Genomic DNA, 27026 nt, shown 5'->3' with positions numbered 1-27026 from the left:
CTTATCCCTGCAGATTTCTGACATGGTTGCTTCAATTCTTTTTCTAATCTACCAGATGATGACCAGGAGAAGAGGAATTTCCCAGCAACACTTGGGGCATCCTGGGAAGGAACTCATATTGAAGAAAGAAAACAGAGAATTGAAAATGCAAGTGGGTAGGAATGGACGTCAAATGAAAGAAGTGACGCAGGGGATAAACCACAGAAAAGCATGTCAACTCAGTAGTCATCAAATAACTCATGCAAGGGAGGAACTGTATCCATGTATGGAATGTGGAAAGGGCTTCAGTCAGAGTGGTCATCTTAGATCACATCAAAGGACTCACACTGGGGAGAAACCACATAAATGCATGGAATGTGGAAAGAGCTTTGGTCATAGTGGTAACCTTACGTTACATCAAAGGACTCACACTGGGGAGAAACCACATAAATGCATGGAATGTGGAAAGGGCTTCAGTCAGAGTGGTCATCTTAGGTCACATCAAAGGACTCACACTGGGGAGAAACCACATAAATGCATGGAATGTGGAAAGAGCTTTAGTCAAAGTGGTAACCTTAGGAAACATGAAAAAACTCACACTGGGGAAAAACCACATAAATGCATGGAATGTGGAAAGAGCTTTTGTCAAACTGGTGACCTTAGGAGACATCAAAGGACTCACACTGGGGAGAAACCACATAAATGCATGGAATGTGGAAAGAGCTTTAGTCACAACAATAGTTTTCGGGCACATCAAAGAATTCACTCTGGGGAGAAACCACATAAATGCATGGAATGTGGAAAGAGCTTTATTTCAAGTCATGAATTTAGGTCACATCAAAGGATTCATACTGGGGAGAAGCCATATAAATGCATGGAATGTGGAAAGAGCTTTAGAAAAAGTGGTTACCTTAGGTCACATGAAAGAACTCACACTGGGGAGAAACCACATAAATGCATGGAATGTGGAAAGAGCTTCAGTCACAACAATAGCCTTCGGACACATGAAAGAATTCACACTGGGGAGGAACCTTATAAATGCATGGAATGTGGAAAGAGCTTCAGTCAGAGTGGTAACCTGCGGTCACATCAAAGAACTCACACTGGGGAGAAACCACATAAATGTATGGAATGTGGAAAGAGCTTTAGACAAAGTGATAACCTTAGGAAACATGAAAGAACTCACACTGGGGAGAAACCACATAAATGCCTGGAATGTGGAAAGAGCTTTAGTCAGATTGGTCACCTCACGTCACATGAAAGAACTCACACTGGGGAGAAACCACATAAATGCATGGAATGTGGAAAGAGCTTTAGTCAAAGTAGTGACCTTAGGATACATCAAAGGACTCACACTGGGGAGAAACCACATGAATGCATGGAATGTGGAAAGAGTTTTAGTCAAAGTGCTGCCCTTAGGTTACATCAAAGGACTCACACTGGGGAGAAACCACATAAATGCATGGAATGTGGAAAGAGCTTTAGTCAGATTCGTCACCTCAAGTCACATGAAAGAACTCACACTGGGGAGAAACCACATAAATGCATGGAATGTGGAAAGAGCTTTAGTCGCAGTGGTGCCCTAAGGTTGCATCAAAGTACTCACACTGGGGAGAAACCACATAGATGCATGGAATGTGGAAAGAGCTTTAGTCACAGTGGTAACCTTAGGTTACATCAAAGGACTCACACTGGGGAGAAACCACATAGATGCATGGAATGTGGAAAGAGCTTTAGTCACAGTGGTAACCTTAGGTTACATCAAAGGACTCACACTGGGGAGAAACCACATAAATGCATAGAATGTGGAAAGAGCTTTAGTCAAACTGGTGACCTTAGGAAACATGAAAAAACTCACACTGGGGAAAAACCACATAAATGCATGGAATGTGGAAAGAGCTTTTGTCAAACTGGTGACCTTAGGAGACATCAAAGGACTCACACTGGGGAGAAACCACATAAATGCATGGAATGTGGAAAGAGCTTTAGTCAGATTGGTCACCTCAAGTCACATGAAAGAACTCACACTGGGGAGAAACCACATAAATGCATGGAATGTGGAAAGAGCTTTAGTCAGATTGGTAACCTTAGGTCACATGAAAGAACTCACACAGGGGAGAAACCACATAAATGCATGGAATGTGGAAAGAGCTTTATTAGTAGTTGTCATCTTAGGTTACATCAAAGAACTCACACTGGGGAGAAACCGCATAAATGCATGGAATGTGGAAAGAGCTTTAGTCACAGTGGTAACCTTAGGTTACATCAAAGGACTCACACTGGGGAGAAACCACATAAATGCATGGAATGTGGAAAGAGCTTTAGTCAAAGTGGTGACCTAAGGTCACATCAAAGAACTCACACTGGGGAGAAACCACATAAATGCATGGAATGTGGAAAGAGCTTTATTAGTAGTTGTCGTCTTAGGAGACATCAAAGGACTCACACTGGGGAGAAACCACATAAATGCATGGAATGTGGAAAGAGCTTTCGTCAGATTGGTCACCTCAAGTCACATGAAAGAACTCACACTGGGGAGAAACCATATAAATGCATGGAATGTGGAAAAAGCTTTATTCACAGTGGTGCCCTTAGGAGACATCAAAGGACTCACACTGGGGAGAAACCACATAAATGCATGGAATGTGGAAAAAGCTTTTGTCGGAGTGATAGGCTTAGGTGCCATCAAAGAACTCAAACTGGGCATAAACCATAGAAATGAATGGAATGTGGAAAGAGCAATATTCAGAACTCCTGATAAATTAACCAAGGCATAAGGAGCTCTTTCAGTTTTGTGAAAGAATAAACATCCAAATGCTGACATAATTTATAAGAGAAAAAATGGAGTGCATTTTGAAGTGCCACTTGTGATGTGTTTTACTTCTATCTTTAATTAACAGGGAGTTATCACGAAATCAACATGGAACCTTGTGCTAAGAAATGATTATAAGCATATATATAAAATTAGTGTAAAAAGAGAAAAGGATGGATGTTCTAAGGCTAACTGATGAAAGAAAAGCAAGCAGTGAAGAGAGAGAAGCTGTCATTTGTTTTAGAAGGCTTTGCCCTCAAAATTAATAATAGTAATTGAGTTTTAAAAAAGGTACCAATGAAGTTGTATTCTCTATTTTTTATGAACAAAAGTATATATTCCTTATTATTTATGAAGAACTAGGTGTTTCTGAGAGTACAATGCTTTGTAATGGCAGGAAATGTTGGAAGGAGTGGAAATTGTGGTTTTTCAAGCTCTGGTCTCTGCGGGCTCTGGATTGCACTGGGTCGGAGGTGACCAAGTCCTTTGATCCTCAACCTCTGAGCTTTTCAGAGCTGGGAAACCCAAGCCCTGTGAAGATTTGTTTTTTCTGACTCAGCCAGAACAAAGGGATAGAAATATTGGGAGAGATCTCACACAAAGTGTTATTAGAAAGGAACAGAGAACCATAGATGTTTGGTTTCATGGAGTACAACATATGATGGAAATGATGCCAGGTGAAAGTCCTTGGAAGATCGGAAAGACAACTGTGAGCGAGTGAAAAGCAGCAAAAGATTTTACACACGGCTACTTAAGTACAAAATGTTCTGTTTATTAACAACAGACTTAGAACTAAATAGTGATTTTTAAATTTGTATACAGTGGTGCCTCGCTTAATGGGCAAACCGTTTAATGACGAATCCGCATAGTGATGACGATTTTGCGATCACATTGTGATATTCTCTATGGGGAAAAAATCGCTTTTTCCCCATACGCCTAATATTCCCCCAGCTGACCGGCGGGTGCTTCTGAGGGACCAGGTGTTCCCCGCAGCCCTCCTCCCGGCAGCAGCGATGGGGTGAGGGGGTGGCTGGGGGAGAGACGGGAGGCAGGGCAAGGCCCTGGTGTTCCCAGCGGCCCTCCTCCTGGTGGCAGCGGCAATGGGGTTAGGGGGTGGCTGGGGGAGAGCTGGAAGGCAGGGCAAGACCCGGGTGTTCCAGCGGCCGTCCCGGCAGCGGTGGCAGCGACGAGGGTGAGGGGGTGGCTGGGGAAGAGATGGGAGGCAGGGCAAGGCCCGGGTGTTCCCCGTGCCATCCTTCCGAAGCCCCCCTGGTCACCTGGGCAGCAATGCCATCTGGGGCTTTGCGACGACCACGGGGGAGAGCCCCCCCACGGTCCTTCTGAAGCCCCTGCCGGTCAGCTGGAGGAAAATGCCGGCTGGGGCTTTGCGAGGACCGCGGGGGAAAGCTCCCCCGCAGCCCTTCCGAAGCCCCCGCCGGTCAGCTGGGTGAAAATGCTGGCAAGTGCTTTGGGAGGACGGCGGGGGAGCCCTCCCCCACGGTCCTCCCAAAGGCCCCATTTTCGCACAGCTGATCGCCGGTTCCAAAATGGCCACCCACTGTGTTGCCTCGCTTTAGAGGCACTGAAACTGGCCGTCTCTATGAAGGATTTTCGCATAAGGTGAGTTTTTAAGCCCATAGGAACGCATTAAACGCGTTTAATGCATTCCTATGGGCTTTTTTGCCCTTTATAGCGATGAATCCGGATAGCGACAATTTTTCTGGAATGGATTGTCGTCACTATGCGGGGCACCACTGTATATTTTAAAGTTTAAATATTATTGAATGTCTTTCATTGTAAATGATAAGGGGTTTTGCCTCTCATTGTATTCTTTTGTACTTTGAAGTGTTCTGAAGATGTATTCTCTGTCTTTCTAGATAATGAGATCCAGTTATTTTTAATATGTTTGTATTTTAGATTCAAACACGTTTTAAATTTTCTCTGTTATCTAAATTTAAATTCCTGCTTCTTTTTACAAGGTAAAAGATTGTATTTTAAGTACGCCTGCAGTTTTGCTTAACTGTATGACATTTGAATTTGAAGATATGTACCTACAGTTTTTTTTCTCATCCCTGTAAGACTGCCTTACATTTTTAGTATATTTAAATATGGAATCTAGACATGATGTAAATCAATGAACTTGTACAGACTTAACAATTTTTGGAATTGCCTGAAAGCATTGCAGCAATGAAAAGACTTCTTAAGAGCTACACAATTAAGCTTTGAACACCTTGTCGCTGGTTGTCTATCTGATGGGAAAAATCAGGCTGAACCCATCCTGACTGGATTGCCGTCCTTTCCTGAGGAGAGGAGGGAGAAGCCCATGGACCCGTGAGGTAGAATATATGACCCTTTAGAGAAGCGACACCTCCATGGGGAGAACAGGAAGATAGAGAGATGAAAAGGGTCACAGAGAAAACCAGGAGGATAGAGATAGTTCCGGGTGAAGAATCAAAGGTTGAGACCAATGAAGGGATGGGAGAGTCTGGAAATAAAGAGCCTGGGGTGTCTAAGTTGGAAATTCCAGTGAGGGAAGCAGAAGGTCCATCAGAGGAAGGGAAGGATCCACCGGATAAAGGAATGTTAGGAGCAACAGGTGCAGGAGAAAAAGGAATAAGAGAGGAGGAGGGAAGAGAAATATATCTTGGGGAACATCAGAAGCTGGAGAGGTAGAAGGGCAAAAGAAGGAGAGGATATTATCACAAGACTGGGAGTGGATATGAATGGAGAAACCCTGGAGCAAACAGTGGGAGAACTTGATGATACATCACAACGAGGTAGAAAGAAGTTGGTGAGAAGTAAGACCGGAGAAACCTCATATTGGGGAGAGAAAGGGGTGAGAAAGTGGAGGAGAAAGTTCAGGGAGGAGAGAGGCAAGCTAGCTGAAGAGAGAAAGGGAGAGATGGACCAACCTCTCACGGCTTTTGGAAGGACCCTGGTGGGTCAGTTGTGTTTATTGGAACCCACAGGAGAAACCACACATCTCTAGATGTCTGAGAATTACTGAACCCCCACAGTCTGGTTTCATTGTGGGAATCACCTTTTTTCTGCAATCATATCAACATCAATGAATTGTAGAGGGGAGACGGCTGGAGCGCAGGTGGAGGAAGTCCCACTGGGAATCCGATCGAACACGACTTAGAGCCCATTATTGGGCCTATTTCGTGGCAATACGGCTGGCGAAACGGCAATAATACTCCAGCCGCATTGCTTCCTCAGAATGTCGTCCAGCAGAGCTGTTTCGGGTGGTCCGGGATCTTCTTCAACCGGGAAATCCGGTGGAGGTCCCGGACTGCTCATCAGCTCGCTGTGATGAGTTTGCTATTTTTGAGGAAAAAATCGCTCAGATTCGCAGTGGGCTGGACTCCACTGTTACTGCAAAATCGGAAGATGTGTCCAGTGTGCCGTGCTTAGGTCAAACTTTAATGGATGAGTTTCAATTGCTGAGACCCGAGGATGTGGACAAGGTGCTTGGATCTGTCCGTTCTACCACCACGCTGCTCGACCCTTGCCCATCTTGGCTAATCGGAAGTTCTGCCAGGGGGGTTCGCACCTGGGTCCAGGAGGCCGTGAACGCCTCTTTGAGAGAGGGAGTGGTCCCTACCACCTTGAAAGAGGTGGTAATTCGACCACTCCTTAAAAAGCCTAACCTGGACCCAAGGCTGGTGGTTAACTACCGACCAGTGGCGAACCTCCCTTATTTGGGCAAGGTGTTGGAGCGGGTTGTGGCCGGGCAACTCCAGGCGCTGCTGGATGAAACGGATTTTCTGGATCCATTTCAATCAGGTTTCAGGCCGGGTTTTGGTACAGAGACTGCCTTGGTCGCCCTGTACGATGACCTTTGCCGAGAGAGAGACAGGGGGAGTGTGACTCTGTTGATACTCCTGGACCTCTCAGTGGCTTTTGACACCATCGACCATGGTGTCCTTCTGGATAGGCTGGCTGGGTTAGGAGTTGGGGGCACTGTTTTACGGTGGTTCCGCTCCTTCCTACCTGACCATGTCCAGAGGGTGGTGCTGGGGGACAGTTGCTCTGCCCCATGGCATTTATGTCATGGGGTTCCTCAGGGCTCGATACTGTCCCCCATGCTGTTTAACATCTACATGAAACCGCTGGAAGAGGTCATCAGGAGGTTTGGGCTGAGGAGTCAGCAATATGCTGACGACACTCAGCTCTACCTCTCGTTTTCCACCAATCCAGGTGAGGCGGTTTCTGTGCTGAACTCGTGTCTGGACCTGATAATGGACTGGATGAGGGTTAATAAATTGAAACTCAATCCAGACAAGACGGAAGTGCTGTTAGTGGGTGCTTCGCCGGACAGGTTGGAGGGCCATTTCCCTGCCCTGAATGGGGTTACACTCCCCCTAAGGAACAGGGTCCGCAGCCTGGGGGTGCTCCTGGACCCCAGTCTAACTTTGGAAGCCCAGGTGGACTCGGTGGCCAGAGGCGCCTTCCTTCAGCTGCGGAAATTATACCAGCTGCGGCCCTACCTGGACGAGCAGAGTCTCATGACAGTTACACACGCACTGGTAACATCTCGTATAGATTATTGCAATGCGCTCTACGTGGGGCTGCCTTTGAAAACGATCCGGCGACTGCAACTGGTCCAGAATCGAGCTGTGCGGCTGGTGAGTGGTGGAGCCGCTAGAGATCACATCAAGCCGATTCTGTTCAATTTACATTGGTTATCAGTTGCTGCCCGAGCCCAATTCAAAGTGCTTGTTTTGACATATAAAGCCCTAAACGGCTTGGGCCCTGGATACTTGAAGGACTGCCTCCTTCCATATGAGCCTACCCAGCAGTTAAGATCTAGCCAGGGGGCCCTTTTGAAAGAGCCATCCCTCAAAGAGGTAAGAGGGATGGCTTGTAGACAAAGGGCCTTCTCGGCAGCTGCCCTAGACTATGGAATGCCCTCCCAACTGAAATTCGTCTGGCGCCGACGTTGATGACATTTCGGCACCAGGTCAAAACCTTCCTGTTCCAGAAGGCTTTTAATTGAAATAACAACTGTGGGTCCTGATGATGGCAATTTTAATTGTATTTTAATTGTATTTTAATCATTTTATTGTATTGAATTTTAATTATTGTAAGCCGCCCAGAGACCTCTGGGTAGAGTGGGCGGCATATAAATTAAATATAAATAAATAAATAAATAAATAGATAGATAGATAGATAGATAGATAGATAGATAGATAGATAGATAGATAGATAGATAGATAGATAGATAGATAGATAGATAGATAGATAGATAGATAGATAGATAGAATCTCCTTCCCTGGGAGGTCTGTAAATTTCTTTAGGATTCCTGTGGAGTATGACATCCTAACAAAGTTATGACCTGTAGATATCAAAAACGTCATACTGGGGAGAGGCAATAGAAATACAAAGAATGTAGGAGGACCTTTCATAAAAGCTGTCATCTTTCTATTCATCCAAAATCTCATACAAAGGGGAAAACTTTGAAATGCAAAGAATGTGGGAATAGCTTCAGTCTGAGCAGAAACGTAAGGATACATAAAAAAAAAAACCCACATGGGAGTACAGTGGTGCTTCACAAGACAAATTGAATTCATTCTGTGGTTAATGCCATCTTGCAAAAAATTTGTCTTGTGAAACGTGTTTTCCCATAGGAATGGATTGAAATCTAATTAATGCATTCCTAAGGGCAAAAAAAAGTCAGAACAACGTCAAATTTGGTTTACAAAGGGTTTATTAAGTGCTCTCTAAAGCCATACATACTGTGCAGATAATTTCAAAAATTTCAATAAAAAACCTTTAACTTTTAAACATCATAGAAAAACATTTAAAAATCAGTAAACATTAGGCAGGAATATCTGCCTTCCCTCAAATTGAACAGAAACAGTCACTAACAGTCTTTGGTTTGTGCAAAGCTCTTCAGAAAGTGTGTTTACAAGGCACGTAAACATACAGAAACCAACAGTACAGAAACAAGTGAGGCTGAATTCTCTAAACCACCAGGATGAGTGTTTTAAATCAGGAAACTGGAGGCAGACAGAACTGTCTCCACATCACAGGAGCAGTATTTGACATTTCCAGAGCTGCAGAGGGTCTCTCTGGCGATGGCCTGAACGATGGTCAACTGGGAGAAGGCTTTAAGGCTTGACCTCAAGGCTTCTAGGAGGACAAGGAGGAGGAAGAAGGCAACTGGGCACCGCTGGCAGAAGTAGCAGGTTCCACTTCCTGTCTTGGCCTCTTCGTGAGGAACCTCTCCATGGTCAGCTGCTTCTGCCACCTTTTCAGCATCCCTCTGAAAGGGGACATGATCCTTTCGTCATATGAGTTTGAAAGGTCGTGTGCCAGAGCCTTGTCTGGGTGGTACCCTTGTGCTCGAGTCTGCACGTTTTGCCACTGGTCTAAGAGCTCCTTCAGTTTAGTGGTGGACAGCTGTTCCTCGCCTGGCTCTTTTTCCTCTTCCAAAGATGCCTGCTCCTCCGTAGCCTCTGCCTGCAGTTCGACCAGCTCCTGGCTGGACACCTCCCAGTCATGGCCCTCCACCACTTCACAGATGTCCTCCTCTGTGACCCCAAGGCCCATGGTCCTCCCCAAGGCAACAATGTCCTCCAGCACTGTTGACTCTGGTGCAGGTGCAGAAGCATCAGAGTCACTTGTTGCCACTCAGTCTGGCCTCAGATTGCGCCAAACAGAATTAAGATTTCTCCGTCTGGTCCCGTCCCAGGCTATGGTGATTAACTTTAAGCAGCTGACAGTGTCAAAGTTGTTCCTCCAGAAATCATGCAGGGTGAGGTTGGTGCAATCGGTCACATTGAAGCAGCGCCTTAAAAGTTTCTTGGTGTACCGTTTCTTGAAATTGGCACTCACCTGCTGATCCATTGGCTGGAGTACCGGGGTGATGTTAGGCGGCAGGAACATGATTTGAATGAAGCTGAACTCCTCTAACAAGTCTTGCTCAAGGCCTGGAGGATGAGCAGGAGCATTGTCTATCAGGAGCAGGGCCTTCAACTTTGCAGAGACCTGTGTTGCAAAGTAGCTCCACCTCTCTCCCCCCTTCTGGCTTCGGCTATTGCCGTCTCTCCCGCTGCCCCCACCACAAGTAGCTCCACGTCCTGTCTTCTTATAGATGAAGGAGGACAGAGGCTGGCAAGGGCAGGATGTGTGAGCGGAGCTGGGCCCCAATGCATGGCTTTGCTTCCTTGCTCGCTTGCCCCCCACCCTCCCTCTCCAGGGAGCAGCCGGCTAACAAGCAACCACTCTCCTGCCCCCTGCCCTTGCCTGCCTGTGTCTTCCTTCATCTGCAAGAAGCCGGGACATGGAGCTATGCACGGGGGGGGGCATGGGAGAGACGGCAATAGCCAAAGCCAGAAGGGGGGAGAGAGATGGAGCAATTTGCAGACAGGCTGGCTGGGCATGCAGAGGAAGCGCTGCCTCCGGGAGGCAAGAGTTGCAAAGTAGCATCATGTCCAGCTTCTTGCAGAAGCAAAGCCGTACATTGGGGCGCTTCCGGGGCTGGTTGCCCCATGGTGGCTTCCCCGCAGGGAAGGGGCGCTGCTCTCCTGCAAGGGGTGCTGGGGGAAGAGTTAGCATGAAGGCCACACACCCACCAGCAAGTGCGACATGCCCCCCTGTGCAGGGGCACAGAGATATGTGTCTGCGGAGAGTGGCTGCTTGTTTCAGCAAACCCACGGACTAGCACCAGGCCGCAGACCGGGGATTGATGATCCCTGGTCTAGAGAACATTGTAGCTGCTTTGCCAATGCATTTATCCAGGGAGAGATCATTGAGCCAAGATACACAAAGTCATGAACAACCTCCAATTCTTGCGTAGAGATGGTAATAGAGGAAGGTGAATCCACACCCTGCCCCATGACTTGTGTTTTCTTCAGGCTGATTGTTAATCCAAAGTCTTGGCAGGCCTTGCTAAAACTATTCATAGGTTGTTTGAGGTCTTCAGCAGAATGGGCAACAACAGCTGCATCATCGGCGAAGAGGAAGTCCCTTATGCATTTCAGTCGGACCTTGGTCTTTGCTCCAAATCTAGAGAGATTAAAGAGCTTTCCATCTGATCTGGTCCAAACAAAAAACCTAAGTCTCTGATAAATGGTTGTTGTGGGTTTTTCGGGCTCTTTGGCCGTGTTCTGAAGGTTGTCCTTCCTAACGTTTTGCCAGTCTCTGTGACCGGCATCTTCAGAGGACAGCACTCTGTGCTCTGGGGCAGTTTGTTTGGGAGTTGAATGAGACATCTCTGTTAAATATTGACACAGTATGTATACTGTTATCCTAACATTGCCATTTTTTGTAGCTCTGATTTTGTCATTTCTGACATCTGCAACTGCTTCAGAGCAGTGGTCTCCAATCTTGGGCCTCTGGATGTTCTTGGACTACAACTTCCAGAAACCTTCACCACCACCTCTGCTGGCCAGGATTTCTTTCGTGGACACATCCCCTTTCTCAGACACATGGAAACGGGATGAAGTGTAGAATGAAATATCCATTTCACAAGCAGAATGTTCCAGATATTCATTGGCTTTTTGGTAATGTTAGACCTACATGCAGTCATTTATGGTCTTTGTTATTTTAGGGTAGTGTTGTAAACATTCCTCCCAGAGACAGAACAATACCACGTTTTTGATAAAAACATGGGGATGCACATTTAGCACTTTGAAAAGTAACTGCTTCTCTGGTCTGTGGTCTTTTCTGATCTGGTATCTGTGGCATCTGCCATCTTTGGAATCTGGGCCCAGAACCTGTTGCTGAGTTTTGAATTTTTTGTTCAACTTCACAGTGGTTGTGCAGGCATTCACAGGGTATAATAGCTGCTAATTTATCCTTCTCTCATTTACTGTCGCTTACAGTCTCAATGACTCACTCTGATACATTAGAAGTATTTAATTTACGTATCAGCAACAAAGTAATAACGAACATGACTGCATTTAACCCACTCTGCTACTTGTGTACTTTCACAGACTTTTTTAATCAGCCACCATCAACTGATATTAACAGATTTTGTTCGGATTAGACATACTTCAATCTCGAGAGACTATGGTGACGTGCTCTATATGGAGGACTTAGAACAGCATCTAGTGTGGCTGAGAAGGCCAATTTGAGAATGACAATCCCTTCCACACTGAATAGAAATACAATCTATCTCCTGTCCAGCTCCCTGATTTGGCTGGTTTCGGGACTGCCCCTTTGCCTCGGCCCGCTGGACAAGTGTCTTTTCAAATTGGGAGAGGCCATGATGCAACGCCTGCCCCCAGGTTGAACACTCACATGTCAGGGTTTCCCATCTGTTGAGGTCCATTCCTAAGGCCTTCAGATATTAATAGACTCTGAGGAAAAAGAACTTTCAGCAGACAGGTGGGTCGCTCTTTGAATTCAGGACCATGGAGGGAACTATTGATTAATGCTGGACAGATTGACAGCTACTCCCAGCCTAGAAACCCTCACAGACAAACAAGCTGGAAAACAGCAAATAAGTTTTTTTTTAAAAAAAACTCAAACTGTTTATTCAGAATTGCAATCCCTTTCATCTAATGATTTGTACAATTTTTAAATACATGCAGATGGGGACTTGCCTCCATCTTTCCTTATAATCCAGAGACTTGCCTTGGTGCCATTTTGTTGAGTTTGTGCAGCTGTTTTCTCAATCAGCACACAGTGATCTGCAGAAAGATCTGAGATTTTAGATCAGACACACGAAAGAAACATCAACAAGTGTCAGGAACCAAACATCAAGATAGTGCTCCTGTCTATTTCAAAGTCTTTCCCTCCTAAAAGGGTCAGAGAAAGTCATTGCAGACACAATATAAGGACAAAGATTGGAGGATCACCCTCAGGATTTGCCCTTCTGCATCTTCTCTCGATGGGTGGCTTTCTGTTCCTGAGATTAAAGTGTTCAAAAGGGCTCACTTACTATTCCAAGGAGGGAAGCTCCTTTTCTGGACCAGCATTCCCTCTCTTTCTACACCAGGGGTTCTGAACCAGGGGTCCCCAGATCTTCCTGGACTGAAACTGCCAGAAGCCTTCACCACTCCCTGTGCTGGCCGGGATTTCTTGGAGTTGTAGTCCAGAAACTTCTGGGGACCCAAGGTTGGGATGCATTGTTCTAAACTGACACTTGACAAGCACAACCCCTTCAGAAGGACTCCCCCATTAATCACAATTGACTTGATGGCACATGATGATGATGATGGTGGTGGTGGTGGTGGTGATGATGATGATGATGAGATTGATAAATTTCAGGAAATTCCCCTTAAGATAGACAGCAGGTAGGTTGTGTTTTTTGCAAGGAGAAGATTATTGAAAAATGCTACTATTGCAAATACTCTTAGTTAATGGTCCCACTGACTTGAGGGGTTTTTGAGGAAGTCTTGAGAAACTAGATAGGAAGAAACGGATAAGGGGATCCTATTGTAAGTAACTGAGCCAAGCAGAAGAGGAGGAAACTGTAAGAAACAGGATGGGGGGGTTGGGAAAAGAGGAACACAGACCTAAACAAGGGTGAAAATAAAGAGTCTGGAGTCTAAATAAAGGAGTGGGAGATGTAAAGAGGGGCAGGATGTCACATGATTGGTTTGGGCAATTGGACACTTTGGAGTACCTGCTACTTGGGAAACAAGAGGGGGACCCTGCGACCGGGAAGAGGGAAGAAACATTGAGCTCTCTGTCTTGGTCGGTGTGCCTATCTGGTTAAGACACCGGCTTTCGAAAAAGTGCTTTTTAATAAAGGAGAGCTGCTTGAATTCGTGGTTGTCTGATGGCAGTTTGTTGAGCAGGACTGTGAGCATTTCTCACACCTGTTCCCTTAGCAATGTGAGGATGTTATCACTGAAATGGTCTCTCTGTCTTTGTAGCCTGCATTTCGTTACAGCTCCCAAGGCTGGAACTTGGAATTTTTGGATGAGCTTACTCACTGAATTCACCCAGAGATGAAACCACGGAAGCTTCATTGAATGTAGAAAGAGCTCAAGATATTGTGGAAACTCTATTGAAAGGTGTGAGTGTTTAACTCTATTACAAGGAAAATGCTAATGTTTAAATAAGTGTAATGTGGTGAGGCATTCTCTTCAATTAAAAAAATTCCTTTCCTTCCTTCCTTCCTTCCTTCCTTCCTTCCTTCCTTCCTTCCTTCCTTCCTTCCTTCCTTCCTTCCTTCCTTCCTTCCCATCTGGCCGCCAGGGCCACTCTGGGCAGTTTACAACAACAAATAACAACAATAACACAATGACAGAGAACTCTATTTGACATCAAAGAACAAAATCAGAGAGAAGGGACCAGCGTTCCTGCCTTTGTGGGAGTCTTCTTTGTCATCGGCCATCCCTCGGGCACTGGGTGAGAGACAGTGTCCTGAGGGAGTTTGGCCTGGACCCCCTCAGCCTTTCAGGACTGGGCCCTTGCTGCTTCTGGCTGCCCCACCCCATCCTTGACATCAGCCACCTGGCTTGGAGGGGAGAAGGGGCTTTAGAAGGGTGTGTTGTTGTTGCTTTTTAATTGTTATTATTAATTGTCCTCAGGTTGCACAGAGGCCCACAGTGGATCTGAGGGAACAGGAGGAGGGGATGGCGTTGGAAGGGGCAGCCATTGAGGTGGTGCTGGGTAGGGGAAGGAATGGTGGTGGTGGGGCTCTTATTTATTTATTTTATTTATTTATTTTATTTATATCCCGCCTATCTGGTCGGTTAAGACCACTCTAGGCGGCTTACAATAAAAAACACACAATTATATATATAAAACAATTTCTACATAATAAAACACATTTCACAAGATGGGAACAGACAATGGGAAAAGGAAGGAAAAAGCATCAGGGATTGGCTGGAGGGAAGGCCTGCCGGAACATCCATGTTTTAAATTGATTTTTAAAGATACCCAGCGAGGGAGCCACGCGAATCTCTGGAGGTAGGTTGTTCCAGAGGCGAGGAGCCACCGCCGAGAAGGCCCGATTTCTTGTCTTTTCCTTCTGGGCCTCCCTCGGCGTTAGGCTCCTCAGCCTCATCTCCTGACTCGCACGAGTGACACAGTAGATCTAGGTGGGAGTAGGCGCTAAACCATATCCAGGCCCTAAACCATTTAGGGCTTTGTACGTAAGCATCATCACTTTGAAGTCAATGCAGAACCGAATGGGCAGCCAATGCAGTGTGGCCAGAGTGGGCGAAATGTGTTGGTATTTTTTCACTCCACTAAGTAATCTGGCCGCTGCATTCTGCACCACCTGGAGTTTCTGCAACAGCTTCAAAGGCAGCCCCACATAGAGCACATTACAGTGGCTCTTCTAGTCCTACCCCCGACTAGATGATATCAGGTAACCATATCAGCAAACTCTCCAGCCACACAGTGCTGCTGATGAATGCAAAATAAGACAGCCCTCATCCATGATGTAATTCTGGATGGGGGTGCTGACCTGGGTGGGAGAGGAGGGTAGTGTCCCCCTCTCCCAGTTGTGTCTGCCTGGGTACTTGGTCCAGCACCAATGTCCCTCGGAGGGTTGGGGAGGGGGGGTTGCTATAGTCTATAGGAATTCTATCTCCTTGACCAGGCTTCCTATCCCTTTGAGGGGGGGGAGAGTGACCGTTTCCAGGTGAGCTTCTCAAAGTCAACTGGCGCCATCGTGGCTGGGGGGGGGAACTGCTATGAAATGTCTTGGGGGGAGAGACAGGAGGGGCTGCAGGAACCGGGTGTGTGTGTATCTCAGACGCTCTGTGGATTGAGCCCAGCCAAGCTTTGCGGGGCCAGACTCCTGGAGGCGTTTTGTCAGGGACCGGGACGGCGAGGCCTGCAGGGTGAGGATGATGAGGATGATGATGGTTCCTGCTACTTGCCCTCTGCTCCAAGACCGCCACTTGTTTCAGCATGCCCTTCCTGCAACGTCTTGCGTCAATGGAATATGGAGGAGGAGGAGGGAGGGAGTGCCACACCAGCCCCCCTGGGACCAGAGGCCAGCAGGGCCTGGATTCAAATCTAAAGCCACCACCCTCGCTGCTCCCCAACCCCAGGCCAACCTTCATGGGGGCCCATCCCACCGAGGGCCCCCCATGGGGGGCGGTGCCCCTTGACCTCCCAAGAGCAGAAGGCATGGAAGCGGCAGGATGGATGCCGAGGGGTCCAAAACCACTCCCCCTTTTAGGGATACCCCCCCTTCAGAGGGCAATGGAAGGGCTGGGGTCCGGCCCTAATTGGCATGAGAGGGGAGAAGCCAGAAGGAGGAGACGGATCAGGGCCACCAACGTTGCCAAAACCGCGCTGGGTGTTGAGAAGGCCAACAGCAGCTTCGGTGACACATGGCAGAATTTTATCCGATGAAAGGGAGGCCCTTTGTAACCCCCCTGACCCCCCACACACCCCAATTTGAGAGGACGTCTCTGAAGGCTCCCCCTTGAGCACAGCCAGGGGCCAAAATGTGCCTTGCCCTCCCTCAGGCGCAAGGAGAGAGGAGGGAGGTGGAGGCAGGGAGGGCTTCTCCTGTGCGGTGGGGGGGAAGGAGAGGGGCTGACCCTGATGTGGGGGGCCCTTGCTCCTTCATGGCCACCCATAAACCTCCCCCTTCCAAATCCTCTCCAATTCAGGACCTCCCCCCAACCAGGTGGCCACTCACCAGTGTTCCCTCTTTTTGCCAGGTGGGAGACGGAAGAAAAGCCGCATTCAAGGGGGGAGAGGATGCAGGACAGGGAAGTCTCTACCCACTCCACTTTCTGATTGTTGTCCCACAGACTCCAGAGACCTGGGTTCAAATTCTCTTCTCAAACCCCCATTTGACATGGTTGTACATCCAGAGTAATATTCCAGCCACATGTTTATTATTTGAGGGTGTGTTTGTGGGTCTGACTCCCCTCATCCCACACGCCCGGGATTGTGAGCTCAGCTTGTATAATCATCTTAAAACGGCAGGGCTGGAAGCGACCCTCTGGATCATGCAGCCCCCCCCCCCCCCGTCGAGGAGGCACAATGGGGGAATTGAACTCGCAACCTCTGTCTCCTCAGCCACAGACCCAAAGCACTCAGCTGTGCAGCCATTCCGGCTTTCTGGGTGTATTGAAATGATTTGATTCTCCCCTTTATTTTTTGGCCCTTCTCCCCAAAGCAAGGGGCAACGGCCGGGAGGGGTGTGAAATGGACAAAAGTAACTCACACTCCCTTACTGTTATTGTTGTATTTTTTACAGTGGTTGTTAATGGCTGTTAGGTTGCTGTTCACTTCAGGACCCCCGATGATCGTATGGCCTCCCAAAGCTCTCCACTCTTTATTCGCAGCCCTCTCAGGTCTGGGAAAGGGTTTTAAGCCCTTTTGATTCATCCAGATGTTTTGTGACGGTTGATGGCTGCTTTTTCCTCCTGACCTTTCCTCACAGGGTCTTTGTTATGGGGCACGTCACCTCTGACTTATGGGGACCCTCCGGACGGGTGACCTCCGAAAATGCTCTCTCTGTCCTCAACAGCCCCACTCAGCTCTGGCAGACTCGAGCCTCTGCTTGACTCCCTTTTAAGGAGTCAATCCATCTCCTGTGTGACCTTCCTCTTTTCCTGCGGCCTTCAACTTTTCCCAACATTAGGGTCTTTTTCCAGATAATTCATTAATTCTCATTAATGTGCCCAAATAAGGACAGCAAGTATCCCTGCCTTGCCCCACTATTGTGAGAGACATTGTGATCCTGCTTTAAATTACAAAATATCAACTTCCAGGCATAGACGTCCTCCTGTTCTTATTTTCAACAGCTGCTTGGATAATTTAGTGAGTGGGAAAGGAAGGAAGGAAGGAAGGAAGACGCACAACATAGGCACACTAGCCAAACCTGCAGAATCTCATCCTTTTGCGATTAAAAAAAAACCAAAACCCACAACCCGAGCTTTTTATACCAAAAGGCCTCCTTATAAAAAGATCTTCTGCTCTGGGTTGCAAAGGGCGGGTCCTTGTGTTTAAAGGAGAAAAAGCAAAGGATCCAAAGAGCTCCCAAGTTCCTCGGACCTCCTCCTAGAGAGTTAGTCTCTCCCCCTGAGAAGAAAATCGGAGGGGGGGTGACCTCTTCCTTATAACCCCCCCCACAGAGAGACAGACCCCCCATTTTCCTTTCTGCAGGTTCCCCCCTCTCTTCCTCCTCCTCCTCCGCCGCCCCCCCCTCCATTCATTCATGAAACCCTTTGGGGGGGGTTGGAGGGGGGGGAACCTAGAGCTACGAAAGAGGAGAGGAGCTCCTCCCCCTTTTCCCCGCCTTTCTCCAAAGCGGAAGCGGTGGGAGGCACCGTCTGTCCCCTCCCGTCTCTATGGTCGCCGGGGAGGGCGCGTGCTGAAGGGGGTCTCCTCGGGAGTTTCCCGCCTCAGGACCTGCAAGGAGGTGAGCCATGGGGGGGTTTGCAAAATATTGCGGGGGGGGGCAGCGAGTAGTTCAAACAAAGGGGCAATTCTCTCTTCAAAGGGGAGGGAGGGGGGCTCTTCTCCTTTCCCTCCGGATTGGCAAAAAAGGCACGCGCTCCCCTCTCCCTCCCTCCCCCCCTTTTGTGGTCTCCCAAATGGCACCCCTTTCCTTCCGAGTCTCCTCTTTGGGGATGCCGGGGGGGGGGAGAGAGATCCCCTCACAAGGAGATCCATGGGTCCTGCTGTTCAGGCAGATGATCGAAGAAGCTGATGTGACGTCATTTCTCTTCTCTCCTGCGGCCCCTCCCCCCGTTCCTGTAGGAGGGGGAAGGGTGAGGAACGTAGAGCTACGAAGGCGAAGGAAGAGCCCCTCCCCTTGGACGCCATTTGAACGGGAGCCGGAAGAGGCGGGGATCCTGCAGCGCCTGCCTCTTCCCCTTCGGCCCAAGAAAGGCGCCTGGAGGAGAGAAGCGGGGCTTTTGGGGCGCCTCCCGGATCGGGACCTGGACGGAGGTGGGCGCTGGATTGGGGGGGCAGGTCGGGGGTGTGTGTGTGGGCGGCGGTGAGATTTTCAGGGGAGGGAGATTATATCGAGATCCCCGAGAGTCTCGGGGGAGGGGGGTGCCCCGTTGTGTTTTGTCTTGCTCAACCTTCGTGCAAGGTAGTCTTTTCCTCTGGGTCTCTTGGGGGGGGGGGAGGAGAGAGGAATTCAAAGGGGAGAGAGGATCTCTGGGGCCCAGATTTCGCCCCCCCCCCCACAGGAGCAGGAAGACCACACACCCCTGCAAGGCCCTAGGGCTTCATCCAGTGCCCGTGTGTGTTTGTGTAAGTGTGTGTGTGGAGGGGGGTTAAGGAGCCCCTGCCTTCCCCTGAATCCTGCGAGGAGCATCCGGTGGATGGAAACAAAGGAACGAGAGAGAAAAAAACTTGCCTCCCATCTCCCCCCCCCCAGCCTCCCTGTAATGACTTAGGACACCCTCTTTCCCTCCCTTAAAGGGCCAACGTCCCAGGTGGGGCAGGAGAGGCCAAGGGGGCGGTGAAGGGGGGCAGGCGGGAGGGGGAGGAATTGGGGAGGGCGAGCAGGAGAAGTGGGGCTTACTAGGGGGAACGTCTGCCAGACGTCTTGCTCTTTTCAACACACTCTGTGTTTCTCTCTCTCTCTCTCTCTCTCTCTCTCACACACACACACACACACACACACACACACACACACACACACACACACACAAATCCAATGCATCTCAAGACCAGACCCTGAGCTGAGGATCAACTGCAGGACGACTCGTCTCCCTTGGTGGCTTCCTTGTGTTGCGTCTGAACTTTTTCCAAAAGGCAGGCAGGAGAGAGAAGGTGGTGGATTTTCCTCCCTGGGATGTTTGGTAGTGGAGGCCGAAAGGGAGATCTCCCCTGGAAGGGTCTTCTCTTGAAATTTGTTCTTCCCACAAGGAAAAAACTGTTCTGGTCTTTGGGTCCTGAAGGGACAATTCAGGGCCATCGGCTGTGCAAAAGACCTGCCTCTCGTTCCTAGGGATTCGCCCTCCTGCCTCCACTTCTTGGCTCTCCATGAGGTGCAGCAAAAGGGGCTTTGGAAACAGGCCGAAGGAGCTCCGGTCATTTCCACATGGAGGGCAAGAGGAAAGAAGGACCGGAAGGCAACCCAGCCTCTCCTTCTGGGGCATTCCCTCTCCAGGCAGGTCTTTTGCGGAGTGAATGGCTCTGAAGGGTCCGTTCCAGAGAAAGTGATCATAAACTGCTTTCTTTTACAGCAGGGGCAGTTCACACCAAGAACCCCTCCCTCGGTTGCCACCTTTCCCAGCTCCTGTGAGGTTGGCAGTGAGCTCAAAGGAAAAACAAAGTCTAAGCAAGGTTGGGGGTTGGAAGACAACACGCCAGAAAAGTCCTGAGACCTGAACTCTGCCCATCTTGGGTTGGCAACACCACGACACACGGCCCTTGGCACGGAGGCCGAGGAGCCCCTTTGGAGACGCCCCCTGTGTTGGGATCCTTGAGGTGACAAAAATAAATGCTCCCCTGAGAACAGAGGGCCTAGTTCAACTGTGAGTCCACTACATCACACAGGCTCTGGTGTTTTCTAGATGTTGATTTTGTGTTTTAAAATTTTACATAAACTGCCTTGGGCCATTTTAAAGGAGAAAAGTGGGGTAAAAATATTTTGTATATATAGTGGGGAAAATACACTGTTGTTTGCTGCTGCTTTCATCGCAGGTCCTGTTGCTCTCTGGTGCCCTGCTGTTGCCCCCACCTCACTGGGATGGGGAGCTTTTATCTCAGAGCCCAGCAATAGATGCTACTTCCTTCCTTCCTTCCTTCCTGTGGTTTCTTTGTTGGCTCCCTTTCTCTTCCTCTTGTTCTGCTGCCTGAAGAAGAGAAAGAGTGATGGGGATGTGACCTCGTTCAAAAGCAACATGACGAAGGCACATCCCGCAAGGAAACATTTTTTATTTGCTTTATCCATGAAGCCTCCAGCCTGACCATTTTCTTTTCTCCTAGGCCGGGTCGAGGCTGAGGTGAGTTGTCTTTGCTGTTTTTAGGGCCAAAACCGAAGAATCAAATCCCAGATCCTTCCAACATTTGCAAGGTAAGTGAGATTTCAAGAGGTGCCTTCTGGTACTCCATCCACGACACCACACTTCTTCTTTGAACATTTGCAAAGTGGTGGTGTTTGGGGGTCTGGTTTTCTTTCATCTTATTTAGGTGTAGGGTTTTCTTAGAAGAAATCTCGATCCTGCTCACCCCAACCCCATGCTCACCAAGGACAGGTCCTGTTGATAAAAGCCAAACCTTGGCCATCTTGATTTGGGGTGTAGGGGTTCCCCTTCAAGGCTCCCTTCTTCTTCCCCCTGAACAGACAATCGTGACTGGGGGATTTTGCTTTGCACCATCCACCTCTCATTTGGACGCTTAGGATAATTGATTAAGAGATAACGTCATTTCTGTTCCCGCCTTCTCCTTTAGTGGGAAGATAAAGGGACAATAGACTAAGGCTGAACCCAAACAAGACCGGGGTCTTCCAAATGGGAGCCCCTGATGTCTGTGGTTTGTGTGGTTCCCAACACACGCTGGGCTTTCTTCTGGACTCAACGCTGTCAATGGAGAACCAGAAAGTGCCCATGGTCCAATCCCCTTCCCTCTTAAATAATCTGCTAACTTCCCTGCCTGAATGCAATTGTCACTGTTTGGTCCATGCAAAGATAGTCTCAAGCCTTCCTGGAGCAGATGGCCACACATTAAACAGGGAAAGATGCAGTAGTAATGGCAGATTTCAACTATCCCGATATATGTTGGCTGTTAAACTATGCCAAGAGCACAAGGTTCAACAAATTCCTTTCTGGCCGTGCAGAGAATTTCATGGTCCAGAAAGTGGAAGAGGCAACAAGGGAACAGCTTTTTCAGATCTCATCTTCGCCAACAGGGAGGACCTAGTTAATGAGGATGAAGTGATGGGAGCCGTAGGTGGGAGTGACCATGCTGTCTTGGAATTCGTTACACAGTGGGAAGGGGAAGTGAAGTGTAATCACACATGCATTCTGGATTTCAAGAAAGCCAATTTTTGTAAATTTTGGGAATTATTGGTTACAATTCCATGGACAGAGGCACTTAAGGAGAGGGGATTTCAGGATGGACAGGAATTTTTCCAGACAGATAAAATCATCGGTACAGTCATTATAGATGAAAAAATTCTACCAAAGTGTGATGGCCGAGCTTCCTATAATGATTTAATTTATTTTTAATTTCTAATTTCAGCTTCTCAAAATTTAGCTTTTTATAATCTTTTAATTTCTAGTAACATTTATTCCTCTTTATTGTAGCATACATAGCAATAGTATTTTTCCTCCTTATTCTAATTAAACAAGGTCATCTCAGGTTTATTCCAGTTCATTTTATCCTTTCCCCACTGATTATAATTGCTGATAATGGTGATTGTTCTGTAAGAAGCATGTAGAACACTGTTTCCAAAATTTTTTTGAGTCATGACCGCCTTGCATAATCGCTAAGTGATCTGCAGTTTTCCCTCCCACATTTTCATTTAAAAGGCATTTTAATAGGTGAATAAAAATACAGTCAAAATAGACTTCTCAGAATAGAGCTGTACCCCATTGATGAAAGGAAGGCTGCAAATCTGCTCTACCAAATATTTATTAAATTTATACCCTGTCCATCTAGACTAAAGTCTACTCTGGGTGGCTAACAATAATAGATAAAATTAAAACATTATAATAAAATAAAAAAATAATAGTAATAACGTACTTCAAAATGGGGAAAATAATTAGGTGATGACAGCCGCCCTTCCTAGCTAGAACGGGGGATTCGAGTACATCAAAATCATTTAGGGCTTTCATTTACACTTTGAAATAAATGTGGAAACAAACAAGCAGCCAATGCAAGGCAGCCAGAGTGGGGAAAATATGCTGATGTTTTCTCACCCCGGCGAGAAGTCTGGACACGGCATTCTGTATCATATGAAGCTTCCACATCAATGTGAAAGACAGCCGCACGTGGAGTGTATTACATTAGTCCAATCCTGAGATTGCAAGCACATGGACGGTCTTTCCTTCCTCTTCTGTGACCCAGGCAGAGACGGAATGGGTCTTTCCTTCGCCCTGCAGATTTCTGACATGGTTGCTTTGCTTCTTTTTCTAATCTACCAGATGATGACCAGGAGAAGAGGAATTTCCCAGCAACACTTGGGGCATCCTGGGAAGGAACTCATATTGAAGCAAGAAAATGGAGAATTTAAATTGCAAGTGGGTAGGAATGGACATCAAATGAAAGAAGTAACACAGGGGAGAAAGCACATAAAAGCATGTCACCTCAGTAGAAATGAAATAACTCATGCAGGGGAGGAACGGTATCCATGTATGGAATGTGGAAAGAGCTTCAGTCACAGTGGTCATCTTAGATCACACGAAAGGACTCACACTGGGGAGAAGCCATATAAATGCATGGAATGTGGAAAGAGCTTTAGTCAAAGTGGTAACCTTAGGTTACATCAAAGGACTCACACTGGGGAGAAGCCACATAAATGCATGGAATGTGGAAAGAGCTTTAGTCAAAGTGGTAACCTTAGGTTACATCAAAGGACTCACACTGGGGAGAAGCCATATAAATGCATGGAATGTGGAAAGAGCTTTAGTAACAGTAGTGACCTCAGGAAGCATGAAAAAACTCACACTGGGGAGAAACCATATCAATGCATGGAATGTGGAAAGAGCTTCAGTCTGAGTAGTCATCTTAGGTCACATGAAAGAACTCACACTGGGGAGAAACCACATAAATGCATGGAATGTGGAAAGAGCTTCAGTCTGAGTGGTACCCTTAGGTTACATCAAAGGACTCACACTGGGGAGAAACCATATAAATGCATGGAATGTGGAAAGAGCTTTAGGGACAGTGGTCATCTTAGGTCACATGAAAGAACTCACACTGGGGAGAAACCACATAAATGCATGGAATGTGGAAAGAGCTTTTGTTACACTTTTTACCTTAGGTTACATCAAAGGATTCACACTGGGGAGAAACCATATAAATGCATAGACTGTGGAAAGAGCTTTAGTAACAGTGGTGACCTCAGGAAACATGAAAAAACACACACTGGGGAGAAACCACATGCATGCATAGAATGTGGAAAGAGGTTTAGTGAGAGTGGTAAACTTAGGTTACATCAAAGGACTCACACTGGGGAGAAGCCATATAAATGCATAGAATGTGGAAAGAGCTTCAGTCACAGTGGTAAGCTTAGGTTACATCAAAGGACACACACTGGGGAGAAACCACATAAATGCATGGAATGTGGAAAGAGCTTTAGTCGCAGTGATGTCCTTAAATCACATAAAAGAACTCACACTGGGGAGAAACCACATAAAACGCTTTAGTCTGAGTTATTATTATTATATTATTATTATTATTATTTATTTGATTTATACCCCGCCTATCTGGACTACCAGTTATGAGCTTAGGTTACATCAAAGGACTCACACTGGGGAGAAGCCACATAAATGCATAGAATGTGGAAAAAGCTTTAGTTGGAGCTCCTGATAAGTTAAAAAGGCATAAGGAGCTCATTGAGTTTTGTGCTGGTTTCCATTGTAAAGAATAAGCATCCAAATGCTGAGATAATGCAAAGGATAAAAAATGGAGTGCATTTTGAAGTGCCACTTGTGATGTGTTTTACTTCTATCTTAAACTAACAGGGAGATACCGTGAAATAGACGTGGATCCTTGTGCTAAAAATGATTATAAGCATATAGTGTGTAGTAGAAGCTTTTACAAAATGAATATGAAAAGAGAAAAGGATGGATGTTCTAAGGCTAACTGATAAAAAAAGCAAGTAGTGAAGAGAGAGAAGCTGTCATTTGCTTTAGATGGCTTTGCCCTCAAAATTAATAATAGTAATTGAGTTTTAAAAGGGCACCAATGAATTTGCATTCTGAAAATTTTTTATGAAGAAAAGTACATGTTCCTTATTATTTATGAAGAACGAGGTGTTTCAGAGAGTACACTGCTTTGTAATGGCAGGAACTGTTGGAAGAGTGGAAATTTTGGTTTTTCAATCTCTGCTCTCTTCGGGCCCTGGACTGCACTGGGTCGGAGGTGACCAAGTCCTTTGATCCTCAACTTCTGAGCTTTTCAGAGTCTGGGAAATCCAAGCCTTGAGAAAGTTTGTTTTTTCTGACTCAGGCAGAACAAAGGGATATAAATATTGGGAGAGATCTCACCCAAAGTGTTATTAGAAAGGAACAGAGAACCATAGATATTTGGTTTCATGGAGTACAACATACGATGGAAATGATGCCGGGTGAATGTCCTTGGAAGAGCGGAAAGATAATTGTGAGGCAGTGAAAGCCAGCAAAAGATTTTACACATGGCTACCTGAGAACAAAATTTTCTGTTTGTTAACAACAGACATGGAACTAATTAGTGATTTTTAATTTGTATATATTTAGTTTTAAAGCTTAAGGTTTTTAAAATGTCTTTCATTGTAAATGATAAGGGTTTTTACTTCTGATCATTGTATTCTTAGGAACTTTGAAGTGTTCTGAAGATGTATTCTCTGTCTTTCTAGATTATGAGATCCAGTTTTTTTAATATGTTTGTATTTTAGATTAAAATACACCTTAAATTTTCCCTATTATCTAAATTTAAATTCCTGCTTCTTTTTACAAGGTGCAAGATTGTATTTTAAGTAAGCCTGCAGTTTTTGCATAACTATGATATTTGGATTTGAAGATATGTACGTACAATTTTTCCTCATCCCTTTTTTGGGGGGGGGGAGATTTAGTATATTTAAGTATGGAATCTAGAAATGATGTAAATCAATGAACTTGTACAGAGTTAACAAGTTTTGGAATTGCCTGAAATCATTGCAGCAACTAAAAGACTTCTTAAGAGCTACACAGATGAGCTTTGAACACCTTGTCACTGGTTGTCTATCTGATGGCAAACTGTGGGACAACTTGATGATACGTCACTAAGAGGTAGAAAGGAGTCGGTGAGAAGTAAGAATGGAAAAACCTCATATTGGGGGGAGAAAGGGGTGAGAAAGTGGAGGAGAAAGTTCAGGGAGGAGAGAGGCAAGGTAGCTGAAGAGAAAAACTGGGAGATGGACCAACATCTCAGGGCTTTTGGCAGTTGTGTTTATTGGAACCCACAGGAGAAACCGCACATCTCTAGATGTCTGAGAATACCGAACCCCCCACAGTCTGGTTTCATTGTGGGAATCACCTTTTTTCAACATCAATGAATTGTAGAATCTCCTTGCCTCGGAGGTCTGTAAATTTTAGGGTTCATGCGGAGTCTGATATCCTAACAAAGTTATGACCTGTAGATATCAAAGACGTCATACCGGAGAGAGGCGATAGAAATACAAAGAATGTAGGAGGACCTTTCATAAAATCAGTCATCTTTCTATTCATCCAAGATCTCATACAAAGGGGAAAACTTTGAAATGCAAAGAATGTGGGAACAGCTTCAGTCTGAGCAGAAACTTAAGGATACATCAAAAAACCTACACGGGAATACAGGGGTGCCTCGCAAGACAAATTTAATTCATTCTGTGGTTAATGTCATCTTGCGAAAAATTCGTCTTGTGAAATGTGTTTTCCCATAGGAATGCACTGAAGACTAATTAATGTGTTCCTATGGGCAAAAAAGTCAGAATAAATGTCACAATTGGTTTACAAAGGATTTATTAAGTGCTCTTTAAAGCCATACATATTGTGCAGGTGATTTCAAAAATTTCAATCACAAAACTTTACCTTTTTAAACATCATAGAAAAACATTTAAAAATCAGCAAAAATGAGGCAGGAATATCTGCCTTCACTCAAAGTGAACAGAAACAGTCACGAACAGTCCTTGGATTGTGCAAAGCTCTTCAGAAAGTGCATTTTCAAGGCATGTAAACATACAGAAACCAACAGTACAGAAACTTTTTACATTTCACAATTTATTATGAACAAGCGAGGCTGAAGTCTCTAAACCATCAGGACCTGTGTTTTAAGTCAGGAAACTGGAGGCAGACAGAGCTGTCTCCACATCACAGAAGCAGTGTTTGACTTTCCCAGAGCTGCAGAAGTTCTCTCTGGCGATGGCCTGAACAATGGTCAACTGGGAGAAGGCTTTAAGGCTTGACCTCAAGGCTTCTAGGATGATGAACAGGAGGAAGAAGGCAACTGGGCACCACTGGTAGAAGCAGCAGGTTCCTCTTCCTGTCTTGGTCTCTTCGTGAGGAACCTCTCCATGGTTAGCTGCTTCTGCCTCTTTTTCAGCATCCCTCTGAAAGGGGACATGATCCTTTCGTCATATGTGTTTCAAAGGTCATGTGCCAGAGCCTTGTCCGGGTGGTACCGCTGTGCTTGAGTCTGCACGTTTTGCCACTGTTGTAAGAACAGCTTC

General features: G+C 46.5%; 2 protein-coding genes across 7 annotated transcripts in view; both read left to right on the top strand.

Moving 5' to 3' along the window:
• LOC140703738 (uncharacterized) overlaps window positions 1-25271 on the top strand; it is a 120967-nt gene extending 95696 nt beyond the window's left edge. Inside the window, exons 6-7 of the mRNA XM_078387990.1 lie at window positions 56-2658; window positions 23034-25271. Of these exons, the coding sequence (XP_078244116.1) occupies window positions 56-2658; window positions 23034-24006 (3576 nt within the window). The 3' untranslated portion in view covers window positions 24007-25271. The remainder of the gene's footprint in view (window positions 1-55; window positions 2659-23033) is intronic.
• Window positions 1-27026, top strand: part of LOC110071056 (uncharacterized) — a 157237-nt gene that overhangs the window by 15586 nt on the left and 114625 nt on the right. For 3 of the 6 annotated variants that reach the window (XM_078387598.1, XM_078387614.1, XM_078387613.1), the window contains exons 1-2: window positions 17976-18092; window positions 18434-18625. The exons of 1 other annotated variant lie outside the window; for it this stretch is intronic. The gene's annotated coding sequence lies outside the window, so the exon portion shown is untranslated. Of the gene's footprint in view, window positions 1-17975; window positions 18093-18433; window positions 18626-19878; window positions 20123-27026 lie in introns of those variants that run through there. 2 more of the 6 variants (XM_078387596.1, XM_078387599.1) reach the window with 1 other exon arrangement.

Source organism: Pogona vitticeps, chromosome 2 (assembly GCF_051106095.1).
Source record: "Pogona vitticeps strain Pit_001003342236 chromosome 2, PviZW2.1, whole genome shotgun sequence".
Classification (NCBI taxonomy): domain Eukaryota; kingdom Metazoa; phylum Chordata; class Lepidosauria; order Squamata; family Agamidae; genus Pogona; species Pogona vitticeps.
The sequence above is the reverse complement of the archived record's forward strand: the minus strand, read 5'-3'. Positions and strand labels throughout refer to the sequence as shown.